This window comes from Bufo gargarizans, chromosome 4 (genome assembly GCF_014858855.1).
Source record: "Bufo gargarizans isolate SCDJY-AF-19 chromosome 4, ASM1485885v1, whole genome shotgun sequence".
Lineage (NCBI taxonomy): Eukaryota > Metazoa > Chordata > Amphibia > Anura > Bufonidae > Bufo > Bufo gargarizans.
This window is the reverse complement of record NC_058083.1, coordinates 217,775,267-217,796,242: the sequence shown is the minus strand read 5'-3', so window position 1 is coordinate 217,796,242 and position 20,976 is coordinate 217,775,267. Positions and strand designations below refer to the sequence as shown.

General features: G+C 42.4%; 2 protein-coding genes across 2 annotated transcripts; one reads left to right on the top strand and one right to left on the bottom strand.

The window, feature by feature from the left end:
• Nucleotides 1-659: 659 nt before the first annotated feature.
• Nucleotides 660-2,150, bottom strand: LOC122936122 (transmembrane epididymal protein 1A-like). Its single transcript, XM_044292142.1, has one exon. The coding sequence runs from the start codon at nucleotides 1,536-1,538 to the stop codon at nucleotides 681-683; it is 858 nt and encodes a 285-aa protein (XP_044148077.1). The 5' UTR covers nucleotides 1,539-2,150; the 3' UTR covers nucleotides 660-680.
• Nucleotides 2,151-17,218: 15,068 nt separating this feature from the next.
• Nucleotides 17,219-20,395, top strand: LOC122936193. Its single transcript, XM_044292281.1, has 3 exons — nucleotides 17,219-17,496; nucleotides 18,354-18,507; nucleotides 19,595-20,395. The coding sequence occupies exons 1-3, from the start codon at nucleotides 17,304-17,306 to the stop codon at nucleotides 19,860-19,862; spliced, it is 615 nt and encodes a 204-aa protein (XP_044148216.1). The 5' UTR covers nucleotides 17,219-17,303; the 3' UTR covers nucleotides 19,863-20,395.
• The last annotated feature ends 581 nt before the right edge of the window (nucleotides 20,396-20,976 follow it).

Here is a 20,976-nt window from a genome sequence, read left to right as displayed (position 1 = left end):
AAGTTCGGCGTACAAGGTTCAGGTTATTTAAGAATTCTATTATGGATTCCATTACCACAGAAGTTCGATCATCCGTAGTAGAGAAGAGTCTGTCCCAGCTAAGGATGGAGGGGCTGGTAGGAAGGATGCATTTATCTGACTGCAGGAAATCTGCCAAAACTGCTTTCTGTAGCAGCTAGCAAATGTCCACGATGAAAGAACTATAGACCAACTATACTTTGCATGTTATGCTTTTTTATCTTGTTTTCTGGACATTAGTGGCCTGAAGACAGACGCAACCACATGTTGGGTGAGATAGTTGCTGAGCAACCGCCCAACTCCCAGGGAGAACAGTGCACGTCTTCCAATGCGTAGAATTGATTGTGCAGTTGCATTGGCAGATTGGGTGTGAGAGAGTGCGTGCCTGCACAATCCCTTTTAAGCAGGGTGTGTGTTTCAGTTTGCTAGCAACTGTTTGCGCACAGGGTTGTTATCTTATAATTCTCCATCTACCGAATCATGTCAAAGTTCATGTCCACATCTGAGATAAGACCAGAGGTGTGGTTTGTGACCTAGTGATGTGTGTGTTCCAATATCCGATCATTTGAGGACAACATTGTGAATTACTGTAACAAAATATTTATTGTAAAGCAAACGTATTAAAATCACACTATGATATATGGAATATATTAATAATCAAATTACAATTCCTCATCTCCCTCCTCTCCAGTGAGCTTTGCCAGTTCTGCTTTATCCCCAGCTAGCTGGTAACAATCCCTTCCTAATCTGTTACCCCACCGCCTGTGCACAATAAGAGTTAGCCAAAACAGTACACCCATTAGCCCTGCATCCAGAGCCAGGTGCCAACAGTAAAAAGTGGTGAGAAACATGAGATTAGCAGGGTCTCCCGAGTCCCAAGCATGTCCTGTTGGTGGACGATATAAAATAAAGGCAGCATGAAGCAACCATGTTCCTTGCACAGTCACTAGCCAGGCTTTTGTAAACCAAAGTCGAGGGTGGTTTGGCTGCCAGATTTCCACAATCATTATCAGACAAGTCACAGCAGTAGTGAGCAGTAGAAGATGGTGGACTTGTACTTCCACTGCCTCTTTTCCGTGACCATGGAACTTGAGGAGCAATGTTGTAATGAAAAAAGCAGCAGTTGTTCCAGTGTGTTCAAGCAATGGACAACGTTTTTGGAGACATGACTGACTCACAATATCTAATACCCCACTTAGGCAGAAGTACCCATACATGGTAGCATGTTGCCATTCACTTGGGTGTTGAAAGCGATATTCTGGATCATCTGATCGGAAGAAGCGTAATTTCTGGACTCCCAGAGGAAAGAAAAACTCAGCTAAAACAGCCATAAAGCCATAAACCAACTTCATTACTGCTTCTATAGGCAATGACTTCCAGCATTTTTTGTTTGTGTTGGTGCGAGGACCATATTGAACCCGACATCCATTTAACACCATCCAGGAGTAGCGGACAGCATACAATAGTCCAAAAGATAAAAATGCTAGTCCAGGAGAAATGTGTCCAATAAAAGTCCCCATTATACAAACGTGAAAGTAATCACTGTACAAAATGTAAAAAATGGGTCACTTGGTTCTTGTGTTCCTCAGTTCTTCAGTGTGAAAAGTAATTCAATGAAAGGTTAGGTTACAGACAAAACTCAATGGGGTATGTGCATGAAAGAATGTGAATCTAAAAGAGCAAGAAGTCACGGGAGTTTGAAGTTTTTGAACATGACACAGAGTAGAGATTCTGGATTAGTATCAAAATTTAGCAGGTAGATGAGTCAAATGAGTTTTCAAAACCCACCTGGCATCCACAATGTCTGTATTGGAATTGAAACCCCTCCAATAAGCAACTGTGCCTCTGTATCCTTTTTTATCTGCTGTTCTGTGATTGCTGCTTGACATATAGCAGACTCTCTATAATTAGTCCTTAGAGATGTGACTATGCAGCAATCTTCACTCTTGAGCAGACAAGTATCTTGTTAAGCTTGTGAGGTGCACAGGAGCCTCCTTAGGATATTTCTGCAGTGCACTGAAGTGCCCAGGAGATGTGGGACCGAATGGTGCCTATCTCACTGAGAGCCGCCTGCAGAACAACCAGTTTATAGACACCTGCCGTCATATGTACACACCCTACAAGGTGGTACAAATGCTGTCACAATGACATTCAGAAGGGCGTGTGATGGAGACAGAAAAGCTGGGGACTTAACTCTGAAAGAAAAATGACAACAGGTTAAGAAAAGGAAGGACACACAAGTGAGAAAAACACAGTTACATAGTTGATACGGTTGAAAAAAGACATAAGTCCATCAAGTTTAACCAAGGGATAGGTGGGGACGTAAATCCTAGAAGGAAGTGAGACTAAGATTTCTACACATTTTCATAAGCATTAATGTTGTTTACTTTTAAGAAATCATCTAACCCCTAACTGTCCACTGTTCCTGATGTGACCACGTCCTGAGGAAGTCTATTCCACAGATTCACAGTTCTTACAGTAAAGAAGCTTTGACGTTTCTGGAGACAGAACTTTTTCTTCTCCAGTCGGAGGCAGTGCCCCCTTGTCTTTTGGGGGCATTTGACATGGAACAGTTTTTCACCGTATTTTTTGTATGGCCCATTTATATATTTGTATAGGTTAATCATGTCCCTGCTTAGACATCTCTTCTCAAGACTAAATACATTCAATTCTATTATATTCTTTTAATCTTTCTTCATAACTAAGACCCTGCATGCCCCTTATCAGTTTAGTCACTCTCATCTGTAATGTTTTCAGCTGCAGTGCATCCTTTCAAACAAGAACTTACATAGCAGATGTCTAGATCCCAGGGTTCTGTGAGTAGGTTTAGGAAATAAGCTACATTTTAAATAAAAAAGGAAAGTCTTTGCATAGAATGATTCATTTTGATTGTTGTATATGTCTCCTTGTGTGCATAAAGTAAATCGGTATATTTTATTTTAGCTTTGTTGGACTTGTTTCACACCAGCGTTACAGCTCTCCAGAAGAGAAAAGCCTGCCGAATCTCTCTGGATCCACCATTGCGGGATGTTAACGCGTGTCTACAGGGCCCCATGGACTATAATGGGATCCAGCTGCTACCTGACAAATATTCTGGGATTTGGCCTCACAGAAAAAACGCTGCATGCAACAGTTTTTAACCGGACGAATCCAAGCATATTTGCCGCTTAGGGGCTGGATCTCTGCCGGATCCCATTATAGTGAATGGGGTCAGCGGGCAGGCAGTAACATCCGGCTATGTGGGAACAGCCTGTCGGAGAGCTGTGAAAGATAGATCTGTGAAAGAAGCCTTAGTAAAAAGTAAGTCTATAGAAGAATGTGGCAGATCCTGTCTAATAGGTAGACAGTGTAAAAATAGTCATATGTTACTTGGGGGTTTCGGTGCGGATTTGCTGCAGCTTTCACCCTTGCATTAAAAAGGGTGAAATCTGCACAAAGAATTGACATGCTACAGAATTCAAAATATGGAATGCAGGTCAATTTCTGCATAGAACAAAAAAGCAAATTGTATATGAGATCAGTCTAATCTCATTCACTTTGTTGCTACTGTGTCATGCTGCGGTTTTTCCGCATGAGAATGCTCGTGGAAAAAAGCATGTAATCCGTTGTGGATTACACGGATTGTCACGCTGCGAGTCCGCAGCGCATCACCCATCCTGAACTTCCAGCACTGCCGGGGTCGCATAGGATTATATTAATTTATGATGCTATGTAACCCTTACAGTTCTGCAATGTATTGGATAACACTGACAGCATTATGTTACATACATACATTCCAGAACACATGTTGTATGTGCAGATAGCCTAAGGATGCACCAGATATATCACAGTGGCGGATGTTAGATGATCGACACGTGCAGGTAGCCTAAAGATGCACCAGATAGATCACAGTTTTGGATGTTAGGTGAATGAATTAGGTGCAACTTTTGTCTAGGTTTCCAACTATTTTAGGTTGAGCCAAATTTTGTTGCACATTGGTACAATTCGCTCCCTTCTGGCAAGCCCCCCCCCCCCTTTGTCAAGTGAGCCACATAACGTGTCTAAGGCCCCTTTCAGACGAGCAAGTGTCATGCTGCAAGTTCTGGAATGTATGTATGTAACATAATGCTGTCAGTGTTATCCAATACATTCCAGAACTCTAAGGGTTACAAAGCATCATAAATTAATATAATTCTATGCGACCCCGGCAGTGCTGAAAGTTCAGGATGGGTGATGCGCTGCGGACTCGCAGCGTGACACTCGCTCGTCTGAAAGGGGCCTAAAACACAAAAAGTTGTGTCACAAAGCATGTACACCAATGCAAATTAATTGCCAGTTTTGTGGCACATTTAGCTCAGCAAGACCCCTTTCACACGGGTGAGAATTCCACATGGGTGCAATGCGTGAGGTGAACGCATTGCACATGCACTGAATCCGGACCCATTTACTTAGATGAGGCTGTGCAGATAAGCAGTGATTTTCACGCATCACTTGTGTGTTGCGTGAAAATCGCAGCATGTTCTGTATTCTGCGTTTTTCACGCAACGCAGGCCCCATAGAAATGAATGGTGCTGCGTGAATAGCATCCGCAAGCAAGTGCGGATGCGGTGCAATTTTCACACATGGTTGCTAGGAGATGATGTTAGTAAATTGATTAAAGTCAATTTACTGTATTATTTTCCCTTATAACATGGTTATAAGGGAAAATAATAGCATTCTTAATATAGAATTCTTAGTAAAATGTTGCATGAAGGGTTAAAAAACTAAGAACAATTAACTCACCTCATCAACTTGATCGTGCAGCCGGCATCGTCTTCTTTCTTCTTCTTTGAGGACCTGCAAAAGGACCTTTGATGACGTCCTTCTATCTTCATTCAGCAGCACCGGCGCTGAAGTCACCGCGCTCATCAAGTGGATTACATCAAAGGTCCTTTTGCAGGTCCTCAAAGAAGAAGAAAGAAGACGATGCCGGCTGTGCGATCAATTGGATGAGGTGAGATAATTGCTTTTATTTTTTACCCCTCAAGCAACATTTTAGTAAGCATTCTGGATTAAGAATTCTATTACTACGTTATGAGGGAAAATAACATCTACACAACACCAAACCCAAACCTCAGTGAAGAAGTTTGGGTTTGGGTACCACATTCAGTTTTTTATCACGCACGTGCAAAACACATTGCACCCGTGCGATAAAAACTGAATAACGCAATGCAATCACAGTCAAAACTGACTGAAATTGTGTGCACACTCGCACGGGTTTCCCGCAATGCACCCGGGACGCATCCAGAGGAAATCCGGGACACTCCCGTCTGAAAGAGGCCTAGGTCTTCCACAATGTGGTGGTGTTTTTTAGGTTGTAGCTATTTATTTTTAAAAACAACCTGGGGGGGGGGGGGGGGCATATTACCATAGTGCACATACATACTAACTCTGCAGTTTTCTATTTGTGTTTATGGCAGCTGAAATTAATGGGGTCAGAAATGTCATGGACCAGTGATGGCGAACATTTTAGAGACTAAGTGCCCAAACTGCAACCCAAAACCCACTTATTTATTGCAAAGTGCCAACACGGCAATTGAATACTGAATACTAATATAGTATATCTTCCATGTATTTTATCATTTAGCTACAATAGTCTGCCTACATTTAGTGCGCTGCCTGTGCTGTTCATAGTGTGTCTTGCGCTGATGAATGGCAGGAAAAGTCTAAGGCATATTGGTACACCATAGACTTTTTCCAGGGCACGGGTGCCCACAGAGAAGGCTCTGAGTGCTGCCTCTGGCACCCGTGCCATAGGTTTGCCACCACTGTCATAGACTATTACAGTCTCCATGAAGTGATTGAGGTGTATACAAAACCTTCTTTGTGTGTACACTGTTGCTATCCTGCCTTACCTAGGGCCACCAGCATCTATCAATAACTCATTCATCCTCTTATTATATTGTAACGACTATTCATGTTTTATGCCAGCAAAAAAGACAAACTTGCCCTTTATTATATGTTTGCAAAAAAGAGCAATTGCCACATCTGTGACTACCTGTAAGAGCATTCTCAGTCAACCAGTTTTTAGTTCTAGTTTCCCTCAATCTACTTCTGACTATTTTGTCCCTAATCGTATGACATCTCTTAAAGGTGACGAGCGGTTTACTATTCACTATATCCTGTAATCCTTCCTCATTTCTGAGGATTTCCCAGTTCTTAAATATGGCCTGTTTTATTGTGTCAGCCAGGGGACTATATTTAAATGCAAAGGCGAATCTCTCTACATTGTTCTTAGATTCCTTATCTTCTTTGCTGGTCTTTTTCTCTCTGCCCCTAAGTAACTCCTTCTGAGTAAATTGCCCTGCTTTCATTAATGCTGAATCTAAGGTATATTTGGGGTATCCCCTCTCTAGTAACCTATTCTTAAGTTCTAGAGCTTGTTGTATATAGCCCGTCTCTGTACTATTTATGCGTCTAAGCCTTATGAACTGACCATAAGGCACTGCCCGTTTTACGCTACGTGGATGATAGCTGTCATGGTGCAGCAGGGAGTTAGTGGCAGTGGGTTTACGATAGCCCGTGGTAACTATTGTGCCATTCTCTATAGTGACCATGACATCAAGGAATTCTAATGCTTCACCTCCAAAATTCATGGTGAATCTCATATCCATGTCATTATGGTCATTAAGGAACTGCACAAAGTCTTCACAACCCTGCCACACCATGAAGACATCATCCACGTAGCGCAAAAATAATTTGATGTATCTAAGATACGGATTTGAAGTGGACGCATAAATAGTACAGAGACGGGCTATATACAACAAGCTCTAGAACTTAAGAATAGGTTACTAGAGAGGGGATACCCCGAATATACCTTAGATTCAGCATTAATGAAAGCAGGGCGATTTACTCAGAAGGAGTTACTTAGGGGCAGAGAGAAAAAGACCAGCAAAGAAGATAAGGAATCTAAGAACAATGTAGAGAGATTCGCCTTTGCATTTAAATATAGTCCCCTGGCTGACACAATAAAACAGGCCATATTTAAGAACTGGTAAATGTAAATTTTGGATAGGGGGTCACTCTATATTAGGCAAACACACGATAGTTGAGTATCCACATAAATTTTATAGGTCTAAAAGTTAGCACACTACAATATTACACATAAAACATCTCATAAAACAATTAATAAATATGTAAGTATTAAATATAAATTGATACCGCACATAAATCGTTAGCACTGGATTTACAATTCAATGGCGCTGAGAATCCCTGGGAGGGGCTATTTTTCAATAGCACTATAGTACTTGAATAGGCTATTACTATTATCGAGTGGCTCTGAGCGCTATAGTCCAGAGACGATTATGGTAAGGAGGCCCACAGTTGTTAAAGAGTCATTTAATATATCCACATTATAGATGGTACTTTACCACTCCTGTAGTTAGTCCGCTTGTGCGCCAAGTATTTCAGATGGCGTGCTCTGTTGTGAGCTGCACGGACCTGTGGAAAAAAATCTGTGTGTAGAGTTCCCCACGCTGCTGGATGTTCGTTGTGGCAGTGCCGCTTAGTGTTACCGCTCTGACCTTCCAGGACCTGTGTGGCGTCCCACGTGGTTTACTGGGCGGTCAGGTGATCTGTAGTTCCAGGCGGGGTTTTCAAATTTCTTTAGCGTAGGTAGTTTATTCCATAATCGTATGGGATTGCGGTTGTAGGTACTTCTTCCTAGTAGTCCCTCACTGTCATTCACCAGACGCGTTTCGGGGTAAAAGGACCCCTTCCTCAGTGGTTTAACAGTGGAGATGTAATGTCCTCTTTTATATAATGTCCATGATTAGCAAATGTAGATTGAAACATGGGTTGAACCATGGGTTGGACCAGTGAGGGACATCTTGAAAGCCAGGAGATCAAATCCAGTTGTTAGAACATATTTTTTTCTTGTAACTAATTTGTATTTAATGTATTCTGGTTCTAGACTCTTTATAGTGACAGATTTATCTTTCAGTTTTACGTTTCATGCGGTATATTTTTACTTTAATGCACTTAAAACATATAAAACATATAAAATCCGAAAAAACGCATGTGCGGTTTCTATGCGTTTTCAATGCGTTTTTTCCGGAATTAAGCTAAAATGGATCATAGCATAAAACTGGATACATTGATAAAATTGAAAATGTTAAAAACATAGAATTGATATTGATATTAATACATTGTACACATTCAAGTTCGGAATCGGGATGGGGCTTATTATAACAGTATATGTGCATGATTGTCATAAATATTTTGTATGTTGTTATGTATTTTACAACAATGTTGAGCGAGGTGTCAGTAGTAGATATAGATGTAGGGGAGCGTTGAGCTCACAGGAAATAGAGATCTGGGTGCTGGAAAAACAGCCTGACACAGATGTCTCTGTCCCATCAGGCCAACGCCCCATATTATAAAAATGCAAATAATTCCATGTCTGCATTTAAACCTTTTGGTATTAGGGTATTGAACTCAAATATCCTCTTGGATTCCATCCTAGACATCTGGAGGATATGATTGCCTCCTCTCCATGTATATTTAACTTTTTCTAATGCCACATATTTGAGGCTGGATGGATCACTACCATGATGGTCCTTATAGTGTTTTGATAGTGAATGTAGTTCATATCCCTTCTTAATATTTGCGACATGTTCTGACACTCTCTTTTTCAGAGTTCGCTTAGTCCTGCCGATATATTGTTTCCGGCATGGACATTCAATTAGGTAGATGACACTCATTGAGTCACATGTCAATCCCTCTTTGATATCCATTGTAAACTAATTTTGTGTCGACTGGGCTTTTGAAGTTTTTTGGGGGAATTTAGTGATTTTACAGTTGGGACACCGTCCACATCTGTAGAATCCACTAAAAGATAACCAGTTTTGTTTCTCTTGTGTAGTTGGATTCTTCTTTTTCACTGATGGAGCAACTTTCAAACCAAAATTAGGGACCCTAGTATATGAAATTTGAGGTGTGGTATTTAATAGGGGTCCAACTATCTTGTCCCCAAGTAGATGATGCCAATGTTTCTTAATCACTCTCTCCATGCCTTTGTATTGTGCATGGAAAGGTAAGATGATTCTCAATGTGTCTTCTATTGTTTCTCTCTGCTTGGGCACAAAGAAGTCCTCCCTCCTCATCATTCTAACCTCCTCCAGTGATCCCTCCAAAAGATGGGTAGGATATTGTTTTTCAATAAATTGTTGCTTTAACCACTTACCGCTACGCTAACGCCGAAAGGCGTCATCTCTGTGGCGCTCCCAGGCTACGCTAACGCCGATTGGCGTCATCTCGCGCGAGCCGAGATTTCCTGTGAACGCGCGCACACAGGATCTCTATGACCTAGTTGTGGCAGAAACCAACCGCTACGCCACACAGTTTATTATTATTATGATATTTAATCCGGAAAGCTACTATGCCCAGCCTTTCCGGTGGAAACCAGTCACCGTTTCCGAGTTAAAATTTTTTTTGGGCCTTCTCCTCAGCATGGGTCTAACTAAAAAAAATGTATTGCGGTCATATTGGTCTAAAGACCCAATACATTTCATGCCCATGTTCTCTGCTGCAATGTCTAGGGCACGTTTTGAGGCCATCATGTGCTTTATGTATTTTACGGACAATTGCACCTGTCATCCAAGAGGCCACCCTGCTTATGACCGGCTCCATAAAATTCGGCCCCTCATAGACCATTTGTCATCCAGATTTGCAGATGCGTATACCCCTAATCAAAACATCTGCATAGACGAGTCCCTAGTACATTTTACCGGGCGCCTTGGCATAAAACAGTACATCCCCAGCAAGTGCGCCCGGTATGGGGTCAAACTGTATAAGCTCTGTGAAAGGGCTACAGGCTATACATATCGTTTTAGGGTCTATGAGGGAAAAGACTCAAAACTGGAGCCGGTCGGATGTCCTGACTACCTGGGGAGCAGTGGCAAGATTGTCTGGGACTTGGTGTCACCCTTACTCCACAAGGGGTACCACTTATACGTGGACAATTTTTACTCAAGCGTGGCCCTCTTTCGGCACTTACATCTAGTCGGAATTCAATGCTGTGGCACCGCGCGACCTAGTCGCCGGGGCTTCCCCCAACGGCTCGTTAGTACCCGACTTGCGCGGGGGGAGAGGGCTGCCTTGTGTGACCAAGAACTGCTCGCAGTGAAGTGGAGGGACAAGAGGGACGTTTACCTTCTGTCCACCATTCACGCAGACAAGACTGTCCAAATTGAACGGGCAACTGGAGTCATTGTGAAACCCCTCTCTGTCCACGACTATAACCTTCACATGGGAGGGGTGGACTTCAATGACCAGATGTTGGCTCCCTATTTAGTTTCCTGACGCACCAGACGCTGGTATAAGAAGGTGTCTGTTTATTTAATTCAATTAGCGATGTATAATAGTTTTGTTCTCTACAGTAAGGCTGGGAGAACAGGATCCTTCCTAAAATTCCAGGAAGAGATCATTTCGGAACTCCTGTATCCAGGAGGGTCCATGCCCCAAGTCCCTGATGTAGTGAGCCGGCTACATGGCAGACACTTCCCATCTGTCTATCCTGGTACCCCAACTTAACGTTCCCCAAGAAAAAGATGTCGTGTCTGTAGCAGGGGTGGAATAAGGCGTGACACCACCTTTTTTTTGTCCTGACTGTCCTGACCAGCCTGCCCTATGCATAGGGGAGTGTTTCCGCAAGTTCCACACTCAGGTACACTATTAGTATAGGGTAAGCGAAAAAGTTATTGTTCTGTTTCAAAAGTTTATAAAAGTTAATGTTCTCTAAAGTTAATGTTAATAAATTTATTGCGTTGCGGCCTGTTTCTTTTTTTTTGTTTTTTTTTACCTTCTAGGTGGACCAAGCGATCAAGCAGCTGCAGCACTGATGTGCATTCTGAATTTTTTATTTTTTGTCACAAGTTAGCGGAAATGATGTTTTTTTTTTTTGTTTTTTTCTTACAAAGTCTCATATTCCACTAACTTGTGAAAAAAAATAAAAACTTCCATGAACTCACTATGCCCATCATGAAATACCTTGGGGTGTCTTCTTTCCAAAATGGGGTCACTTGTGGGGTAGTTATACTGCCCTGGCATTTTAGGGGCCCAAATGCGTGGTAAGTAGTTTGAAATCAAAATGTGTAAAAAATGGCCTGTGAAATCCGAAAGGTGCTCTTTGGAATGTGGGCCCCTTTGCCCACCTAGGCTGCAAAAAACTGTCACACGTGGTATCGCCGTACTCAGGAGAAGTTGGGGAATGTGTTTTGGGGTGTCATTTTACATATACCCATGCTGGGTGAGATAAATATCTTGGTCAAATGCCAACTTTGTATAAAAAAATGGGAAAAGTTGTCTTTTGCCGAGATATTTCTCTCACCCAGCATGGGTATATGTAAAAAGACACCCCAAAACACATTGCCCAACTTCTCCTGAGTACGGCGATACCACATGTGTGACACTTTTTTGCAGCCTAGGTGGGCAAAGGGGCCCACATTCCAAAGAGCACCTTTAGGATTTCACCGGCCATTTTTTACAGATTTTGATTTCAAACTACTTCTCACGCATTCGGGCCCCTAAAATGCCAGGGCAGTATAACTACCCCACAAGTGACCCCATTTTGGAAAGAAGACACCCCCAGGTATTTCGTGATGGGCATAGTGAGTTCATGGAAGTTTTTATTTTTTGTCACAAGTTAGTGGAATATGAGACTTTGTAAGAAAAAAAAAAAAAAAAAAGAATCATCATTTTCCGCTAACTTGTGACAAAAAATAAAAAATTCTAGGAACTGACTATGCCCATCAGCGAATACCTTAGGGTGTCTACTTTCCGAAATGGGGTTATTTGTGGTGTTTTTCTACTGTCTGGCCATTGTAGAACCTCAAGAAACATGACAGGTGCTCAGAAAGTCAGAGCTGCTTCAAAAAGCGGAAATTCACATTTTTGTACCATAGTTTGTAAACGCTATAACTTTTACCCAAACCATTTTTTTTTTAATCAAAGACACGTAGAACAATAAATTTAGAGAAAAATTTATATATGGATGTCGGGTTTTTTTGCAAAATTTTACAACTGAAAGTGAAAAATGTCATTTTTTTGTAAAAATTTTTCTGTAAATTTCGATTAACAACAAAAAAAGTAAAAATGTCAGCAGCAATGAAATACCACCAAATGAAAGCTCTATTAGTGAGAAGAAAAGGAGGTAAAATTCATTTGGGTGGTAAGTTGCATGACCGAGCAATAAACCACTAAAGTTGTGGAGTGCCGATTTGTAAAAAAGGGCCTGGTCTTTAGGGGGGTATAAACCTGTGGTCCTTAAGTGGTTAATGTCTCTGCTTCCATCTCAAATTGTGATTCTTGAGTGCAATTGTGTTTTATCCTTCTGAACTGGCTTTTTGGCACATTAGTCAACCACCTGGGTAAATGGCAGCTCGTGTGTAATATGTAACTATTTTTAGTTACTGCTTTTTGATATGTGTTACATATAAGTTTATTATTCTCTACCGTGATGTTGAGATCTACTACTGACACCTCGCTCAACATTGTTGTAAAATACATAACAACATACAAAATATTTATGACAATCATGCACATATACTGTTATAATAAGCCCCATCCCGATTCCGAACTTGAATGTGTACAATGTATTAATATCAATATCAATTCTATGTTTTTAACATTTTCAATTTTATCAATGTATCCAGTTTTATGCTATGATCCATTTTAGCTTAATTCCGCAAAAAACGCATTGAAAACGCATAGAAACCGCACATGCGTTTTTTCGGATTTTATATGTTTTATATGTTTTAAGTGCATTAAAGTAAAAATATACCGCATGAAACGTAAAACTGAACGATAAATCTGTCAATATAAAGAGTCTAGAACCAGAATACATTAAATACAAATTAGTTACAAGAAAAGAATATGTTCTAACAACTGGATTTGATCTCCTGGCTTTCAAGATGTCCCTCACTGGTCCAACCCATGGTTCAACCCATGTTTCAATCTACATTTGCTAATCATGGACATTATATAAAAGAGGACATTACATCTCCACTGTTAAACCACTGAGGAAGGGGTCCTTTTACCCCGAAACGCGTCTGGTGAATGACAGTGAGGGACTACTAGGAAGAAGTACCTACAACCGCAATCCCATACGATTATGGAATAAACTACCTACGCTAAAGAAATTTGAAAACCCCGCCTGGAACTACAGATCACCTGAGCGCCCAGTAAACCACGTGGGACGCCACACAGGTCCTGGAAGGTCAGAGCGGTAACACTAAGCGGCACTGCCACAACGAACATCCAGCAGCGTGGGGAACTCAACACACAGATTTTTTCCACAGGTCCGTGCAGCTCACAACAGAGCACGCCATCTGAAATACTTGGCGCACAAGCGGACTAACTACAGGAGTGGTAAAGTACCATCTATAATGTGGATATATTAAATGACTCTTTAACAACTGTGGGCCTCCTTACCATAATCGTCTCTGGACTATAGCGCTCAGAGCCACTCGATAATAGTAATAGCCTATTCAAGTACTATAGTGCTATTGAAAAATAGCCCCTCCCAGGGATTCTCAGCGCCATTGAATTGTAAATCCAGTGCTAACGATTTATGTGCGGTATCAATTTATATTTAATACTTACATATTTATTAATTGTTTTATGAGATGTTTTAAGATTGTAGTGTGCTAACTTTTAGACCTATAAAATTTATGTGGATACTCAACCATCGTGTGTTTGCCTAATATCGAGTGACCCCCTATCCAAAATTTACATTTACCTTTATCTACCAGCATTTGGGAGTGCTGAGGGGTAGTGCACCATTCCAGAAGTAGTACAGTGAGAGAGCCACCATTTTCTTTCCATACTTAAGAACTGGGAAATCCTCAGAAATGAGAAAGGATTACAGGATATAGTGAATAGTAAACCGCTCGTCACCTTTAAGAGATGTCATACGATTAGGGACAAAATAGTCAGAAGTAGATTGAGGAAAACTAGAACTAAAAACTGGTTGACTGAGAATGCTCTTACAGGTAGTCACAGATGTGGCAATTGCTCTTTTTGCAAACATATAATAAAGGGCAAGTTTGTCTTTTTTGCTGGCATAAAACATGGGCTCATGCAGTTCACTACGTGTAAGACTAAGTACGTAGTTTATCTGGCGCTTTGTTCATGCGGGTCCTTTTACATAGGGAAGACTATTCGCCCTATGTGTGAAAAATTTAGGGAACATATAAATTCTGTGAGATCCGGTAAAGGATGCCCCAGATTGATCGAACACGTAGTGAACATGCATGGGGGCGATGTTGAATGCCTGCAGTTTGTAGCCTTGGAACACGTACCTGCTCCACCGGCTGGTGGGGACAGGGATCGCCTCCTCATGCAGAGAGAGGCAGACTGGATCATCCGTACTAATGCGATGGGACTGCTAGGGTTAAATGACCGCAATGAGCTAAGTGTATACTTATAGGAGACACGTATCTAGATTAGCCGATGTATGGGTTGCTTTTTGATTTTTATATGTCAGGGATGATATTATGTCCGATTATCTGTATACTTTGTTTCAGCCGCTGTTTCAGAGTTTGATTACTGATTAGCTCCAGCTTCGGAGACTGCCAGCTGACCACTCAACACACACATGCCTGTATCCGCCCCAGCCTGCTGTTACCTTGTATATGCTTTTCAAGGATTAAAGAAATTGTTTGTTACATTCGGGTGAGTGCCGCTATCATTTTCTTCCTTGCATACTTCATTCATTATTGCTTATTCTCACGTTGATAGAGCACAACTGAAGTTTGTACTGCGACTGAGCTACACAGTTCCCACTTCTGAGCTGGCTGGAGACGCTTGCAGTGCCGCCTCACCTTTCTACTATATTTACATAAAATGTACAAGACATTAGTCTAATAAGATGCAGCAAATCAACAGGATTTAAAGAAAAACACTTAGGTCATTCTGGTCATTCAGACCCAAAGGACCCAGGGCCCTGGCTTTTATAATCCAACTGGCTTCTTCACGTAGAAGCTGAGTGTGTCTATCCTCCCCTGTAGGAAGAAAGGGGACAATTTCTAGGCCTGGACAGGTTAGTACCCTGGGGTCGCCGCCATGCATTTCTTTCACATGCTTAATTAGACGCGGACATCCCCTACCCGATGTCACTGATCCAAAATGTTCCTTTATCCCCTCAAATAACGGTCTAATGGTTTTTCCTATATAGAAGCGACCGCAGGGGCACATTATCAGGTACACTAGAAAATCTACTCCGACAAGTAATTAAATGGTTAACCCTGTGTTGTAGCCCTCCAAAGCATACCACCCTATACTGGGGATTGTAACGGCAAAATGAACAATTTCCACATTTGGGATTGCCTTTAGGTGCATATTCCTTCAACCATGTATCTGGTCTTTTTTCGAAATATCGCATTTTCCGGCGTATAAGACGACTTTCTAACACTAGAAATTATTTTCAAAAGTCAAGGGTAGTCTTATACGCCGGGTATACTCAGATCCGATGGTATATTCTAACCCCCAGGCGGTCCCATGGTGACGGGGACGCTTGCCTGGGTGTTAGAGGAGTATACATTTATTACCGGTAACTGTAATCCGTAACTTTTACTTTAAATTAGCGCTCATCTCTTTACTAGGGTGTCTTACTCTCAGCTCCGGTAACAGGCAGTGCGGGCGGCGCTCACTCACTGGCGTAATGCGCATGCTCCTCTCACTAGGCGGCGCAGGCACGTGACATCAGTGAGTGAGCACCGCCCGCACTGCCTGTTACCGGAGCTGAGAGTAAGGTACCCTAATAAAGAGATGAGCGTTGATTTAAAGTTAAAGATTACAGTTAAAAAATGTTGGGGAGGGGGATCTGTGGATGGCACTGTTTAGGGGGGGTCTGTGGATGGCACTGTTTGGGGGGGGGGGGGGGTCTGTGGATGGCACTGTTTAGGGGGGGATCTGTGGATGGCACTGTTTAGGGGGGGATCTGTGGATGGCACTGTTTAGGGGGGGGGGATCTGTGGATGGCACTGTTTAGGGGGAGATGTGTGGAGGGCACTGTTTAGGGGGAGATCTGTGGAGGGCACTTTCATGGGAGGGGATCTGGGGATGGCACTGTCATGGGGGGGGTCTGTGGATGGCACTGTTATGGGGAGGGGGATCTGTGGATGGCACTATTTAGGGGGATCTGTAGATGGCACGGTTATTGGGAGGGGGAATCTGTGGATGGCACTGTTTAGGGGAGATCTGTGGATGGTACTTTTATGGGGAGGGGGATCTGTGGATGGCACTGTTTAGGGGGGATCTGTGGATTACACTGTCATGGGGTGGAGCTGTGGATGACACATATAGGTAGCAGAAGATGCTATATAGTGTCATCCACTGATCCCCCTCCCCATAGCAGTGTCATCCACTGATCCCCCTCCCATAACAATGCCATCCACAGATCCCCTCCCCATAACAGTGCCATTCACAGATCCCAGTCAGTTCCCTGGACTGGAGAATATCGTCTTGAAGACAGGGAGGGCTGGGCATTCAGGGGTAGTCTTATACGGCGAGTATAGCCCAAACCCTATATTTTAAATGGAAAAGTTGGGGGTCGTCTTATATGCCAGAAAATACGGTACCTGCTTCTGACCAACCTATCTTTCAAGGTATGGCTACGCCTAAACGCAATAATAGGTATGTTCTGTGCCAAGTCTTTCAAGGATTCGTCACCACTCAGTATGTCCAAATTCTGATATATAGTTTTATGGATGGCATACACCATCGGACTATATTTGAATGAGAACATGAACCTATGGGCTTTCATATTTCCAATCTCTCTTTTAGAACTCTTTTTACCCATTAATAATGCATCCTGGGTGAAAAGTGCAGCTTTTGACTTTGCCTTATGAAGGTCCATTAGGCCTCTTTCACACGAGCGAGTTTTCCGCGCGGATGCGTTGCGGGAGGTGAACGCACAGCACCCGCACTGAATCCTGACCCATTAATTTCTATGGGGCTGTGCACATGAGCGATGTTTTTCACGCATCAGTTGTGCGTTGCGTGAAAATCGCAGCATGCTCCTCTTTGTGCGTTTTCCACGCAAAGCAGGCCCCATAGAAATGAATGGGGCTGCGTGAAAATCGTAGTGCATCCGGATGTCATGCGTTGCGTTTTAAACGCAAGTAACTTAGCAACCCAGAATGGATTTCAGACAGGAAGTTGAGTTGCTCAGTGTGTGACTGAAGGCAGCACATGAGGCAGGAGTTTTGTAGTTTACTCAGCACACACTTCCATCCCTTGCGGAGCCTTGGATTTTCTTTGCTAACATGCCAAAGACACCACGGCCAATGGATGTTGGTAGGCTGATAGTCCTTGTGCAAGATAGGCCATGCATCTGGGATACGCGCAGTGATGACTACCACGATCGGTATAAAAAAGATCAGGCCTGGGTGGAAATTAGCAAGGAGCTGTTTGAATCCATCTGGGAAAAAACCCATGGCAAAAGCCGGCAGAATTTGGGTAAGTAGGCAATGTATACCTGTGTGATCCTTGCTGTCCTCCCTAGCATAGCACGTGTCGTCTTTTAATCCTCACTAGCATAGCACATGTCGTCTTTAATCCTCCCTAGCATAGCACATGTCGTCTTTAATCCTCCCTAGCATAGCACATGTAGTCTTTAATCCTCCCTAGCATAGCACATGTAATCTTTAATCCTCCCTAGCAGGGACGTGCACAGATATTTGGAAGGGCAGGGGCTTTTAAAGTTCTTAAAAAAAAAAAAAACTTTTTGGGTTTAACCGTACATATTATGGAAAAATTATGTCATTACCAGACTCTACAGAGTCAAATATGCAAAGAGACCAAGCACTACAACCCCCAGTATGCAAAGGGACAAAGCACTACAACTATTGTTCCTTGGCATACTTGTTTTGTTTTAAGGACTTGAAATTATATACAATATATTAACCAGGGCAGCCACTGAGAGCAGACAGGCAATAAAGGAACTTAGGCAGCAGACGGAGTCATACAGGCCGGCGCTTGCTCCCCTGCATTAATCCCGCTTGGGGGGGGGGTGACGTGTCGTTGCAGACATGCATCATGCATGTCTGTGACCCAGGCAGCCCCTGTGCTAGCCTTTAAAAGACCCTGTCACCCTGATCCTGCACTAGTGAGCGTGCAGACTGGTGAATAAATTGTGCTTTACCTGAAGGAATGGATGTAGGCATTAAAAGAGGCAGGGGCTCAAGCCCCCTTATCGAGCAGTATGTGTGCACGTCCCTGCTCCTTTTAGCATAGCACATGTATGTCATATGTTATAATTTGTCGGACTGTTTATTTTGGTTAATAAAATTATATTTTTTTGATTTATTTTAAAGTGGACGATGTCAAGAATCGTTGGCGGAGTTGCAGGGACCAATTCCGCAAGGAAATGCTGCTACATGCGAGGAGCGGGTCCGGGGCCAGCAAGAAAAGGCCATACATGTTCAAAAACCAGCTGATGTTTCTTCGTGAGGTCATGGAGCTGCGTCCGTAAGTTTATTTTACTCAATGACCATTAGATATTTATATCCATATACACTGTTTGTAGACTATGTAATTAAAGGGGTATTCCCATCTTAACACAATGAGGGCATATCACTAGGATATGCCACCATTGTCTGATAGCAGCTATATCAAGAACACGCCCATCTACCTGGGACTTCTGAGCAGAGTAGGTTTGTAGCTGGTTCCTCCACTGCCCTGAATATTGTAGGCTTTAATAAAAGTAACTTCAAAGTTAGGCAGTCTATTTATTGTTAATATAGTTTTAATGGATCCATCTGTGAAAGCCACCTTAAAACGCCTGGTAGATTGGCCCGACACGTATGTGCGCTAAGAGCTTAAATTACTCATTTTTAGTCGTTATTGGATCACTTTTATCTAGAATGACCCCCATTTCTTTCATCAATAGTTTGTATATCTATAACGGTGTGCAGCCATATTTTTTTTTTATTATGTTTGGTTCATGGTTATGCACCTGTGATTAGGAAGGTTCTACTCTAAATTTACGTGCTATATCACTAACTAACATAGCGGGGATGGCTGTGGCTGGAGGAGGGCAGATTTGCCAGGGTACCTCCACCACCCAGCGCAAATTCCCCACTCTCCCATATAAATGAATGTACGTCAGCTGCACATGCGCAGTGCACTCTCCTTCAGTTTTGGCTCTCCCTTCTCGCTATAGGTGCTGGTTCCATTGGTGTGACCCACACCTTTAAGACAATGGGGGCATATCCGAGCAATATGCCGCTGTTTTCTGAGATTAAAAAAACACTTTAATGTTATATATGTTTTTCCAAAAATCAGGTAAAATAGACATATTTGTAAAACAAAACCAACTTGAAAATTGTCTCCTTTTCCATGATGACATTTGCTTTAACAACATGACAAGTGGTTTTTCAATGGTGTTTAGGGGCAGCGATGACACTTCTAATCTCCAAAATTTAATATGTTATGTAGGTCAGGTAGTACTGTTGTATAAACTAAATGGATGATTATTGTAATATGTGCCGTGAATAGTAATACAAGAAAATACACTTCATCTTCTAAATTTATAATTTTTTGATTCTTTTTAAAGGACAGAGGACAACCTACCGGAAGAAGAGGCGGAGTCTGCACCGCAGATGTCCAGTGCATATGAGGAAGATGCTCCCTCTGGTCCATCACAGGTAGACACAGCACCAGGACAAAGCACTGCACCATCCAGACCACCACCTGTTTCTGGAGCAGATTCCCCCCCCCATGCCTTTGTCTCTTCCAAGCAGGGCCAGACGACGGGCAACCACTCCTGCCGATACAAATGTAAATCTGCAGGTGCTGGATTATTTAGCCAGAGCCCGGCATGAGGATGAGTTTGACCATTATGTGCGTAGTATGGGCTCATATTTGCGCAGGCTGCCTCCAGAACGAGTTTTGCGCACCAAAGCTGCTCTAAATATAGTTTTGGATGCAGCCACTCCCCCCAATGACCCACATATCGTTTTCGAGGGCCTTGAAAATTGGCGGCTCCATGGGAACTTGTATGGCCCCCAACCGATGCCAGTTTCCCAGCACTCCCAGCCTTCGCTGCCGGCTCCTCCTCAAATGCAACCGCCAAGGGGACATTATGGGCCACCTCCTCGCCCATATGGGCAACATTATCAGGTAGATTCTGGATATGGGCAGTCTGCACCCATCACTTCGCAGCCTGGATCATCGCAGTACTCTGGCCCCCCCTTCCCAACCACCCTACCCTATGCCACAGTATCAGGCCCCACCATCACCATCTACACATTATACCAATTTATAAAAGTTATGTTATTTTTAATTTCTGTATGAAAAGAATTTTATTTTGAGAAAAGTCAAGATGACTCAGAAGTTTATGTTCAAATAAACAGAGTTTTATTTCACCAATTTATATTGTTACTTATCTTTATTAACCACTTCAGCCCCGCTAGGTGAAACCCCCTTCATGACCAGAGCACTTTTTACACTTCGGCACTACACTCCTTTCACCGTTTATCGCTCGGTCATGCAACTTACCACCCAAATGAATTTTACCTCCTTTTCTTCTCACTAATAGAGCTTTCATTTGGTGGTATTTTATTGCTGCTGGCATTTTTACTTTTTTTGTTATTAATCAAAATGTAACGATTTTTTTGCAAAAAAATGACATTTTTCACTTTCAGCTGTAAAATTTAGCAAAAAAAACGACATCCATATATACATTTTTCGCCAAATTTATTGTTCTACATGTCTTTGATAAAAAAAAAATGTTTGGGCAAAAAAAAATGGTTTGGGTAAAAGTTATAGCATTTACAAACTATGGTACAAAAATGTGAATTTCCGCTTTTTGAAACAGCTCTGACTTTCTGAGCACCTGTCATGATTCCTGAGGTTCTACAGTGCCCAAACAGTAGAAAACCCCCACAAATGACCCCATTTCGGAAAGTAGACACCCTAAGGTATTCGCTGATGGGC

What these genes read in the sequence shown, in the direction of transcription:
- LOC122936122 (XM_044292142.1), bottom strand. Translation starts at nt 1,538, where the DNA reads ATGGGGACTTTTATTGGACACATTTCTCCTGGACTAGCATTTTTATCT.
- LOC122936193 (XM_044292281.1), top strand. Translation starts at nt 17,304, where the DNA reads ATGCCAAAGACACCACGGCCAATGGATGTTGGTAGGCTGATAGTCCTT. An exon ending in CAAAAGCCGGCAGAATTTGG is followed by an intron (nt 17,497 to 18,353) that starts GTAAGTAGGCAA and finishes TTTATTTTAAAG; the next exon opens with TGGACGATGTCAAGAATCGT. An exon ending in GAGGTCATGGAGCTGCGTCC is followed by an intron (nt 18,508 to 19,594) that starts GTAAGTTTATTT and finishes TTCTTTTTAAAG; the next exon opens with GACAGAGGACAACCTACCGG.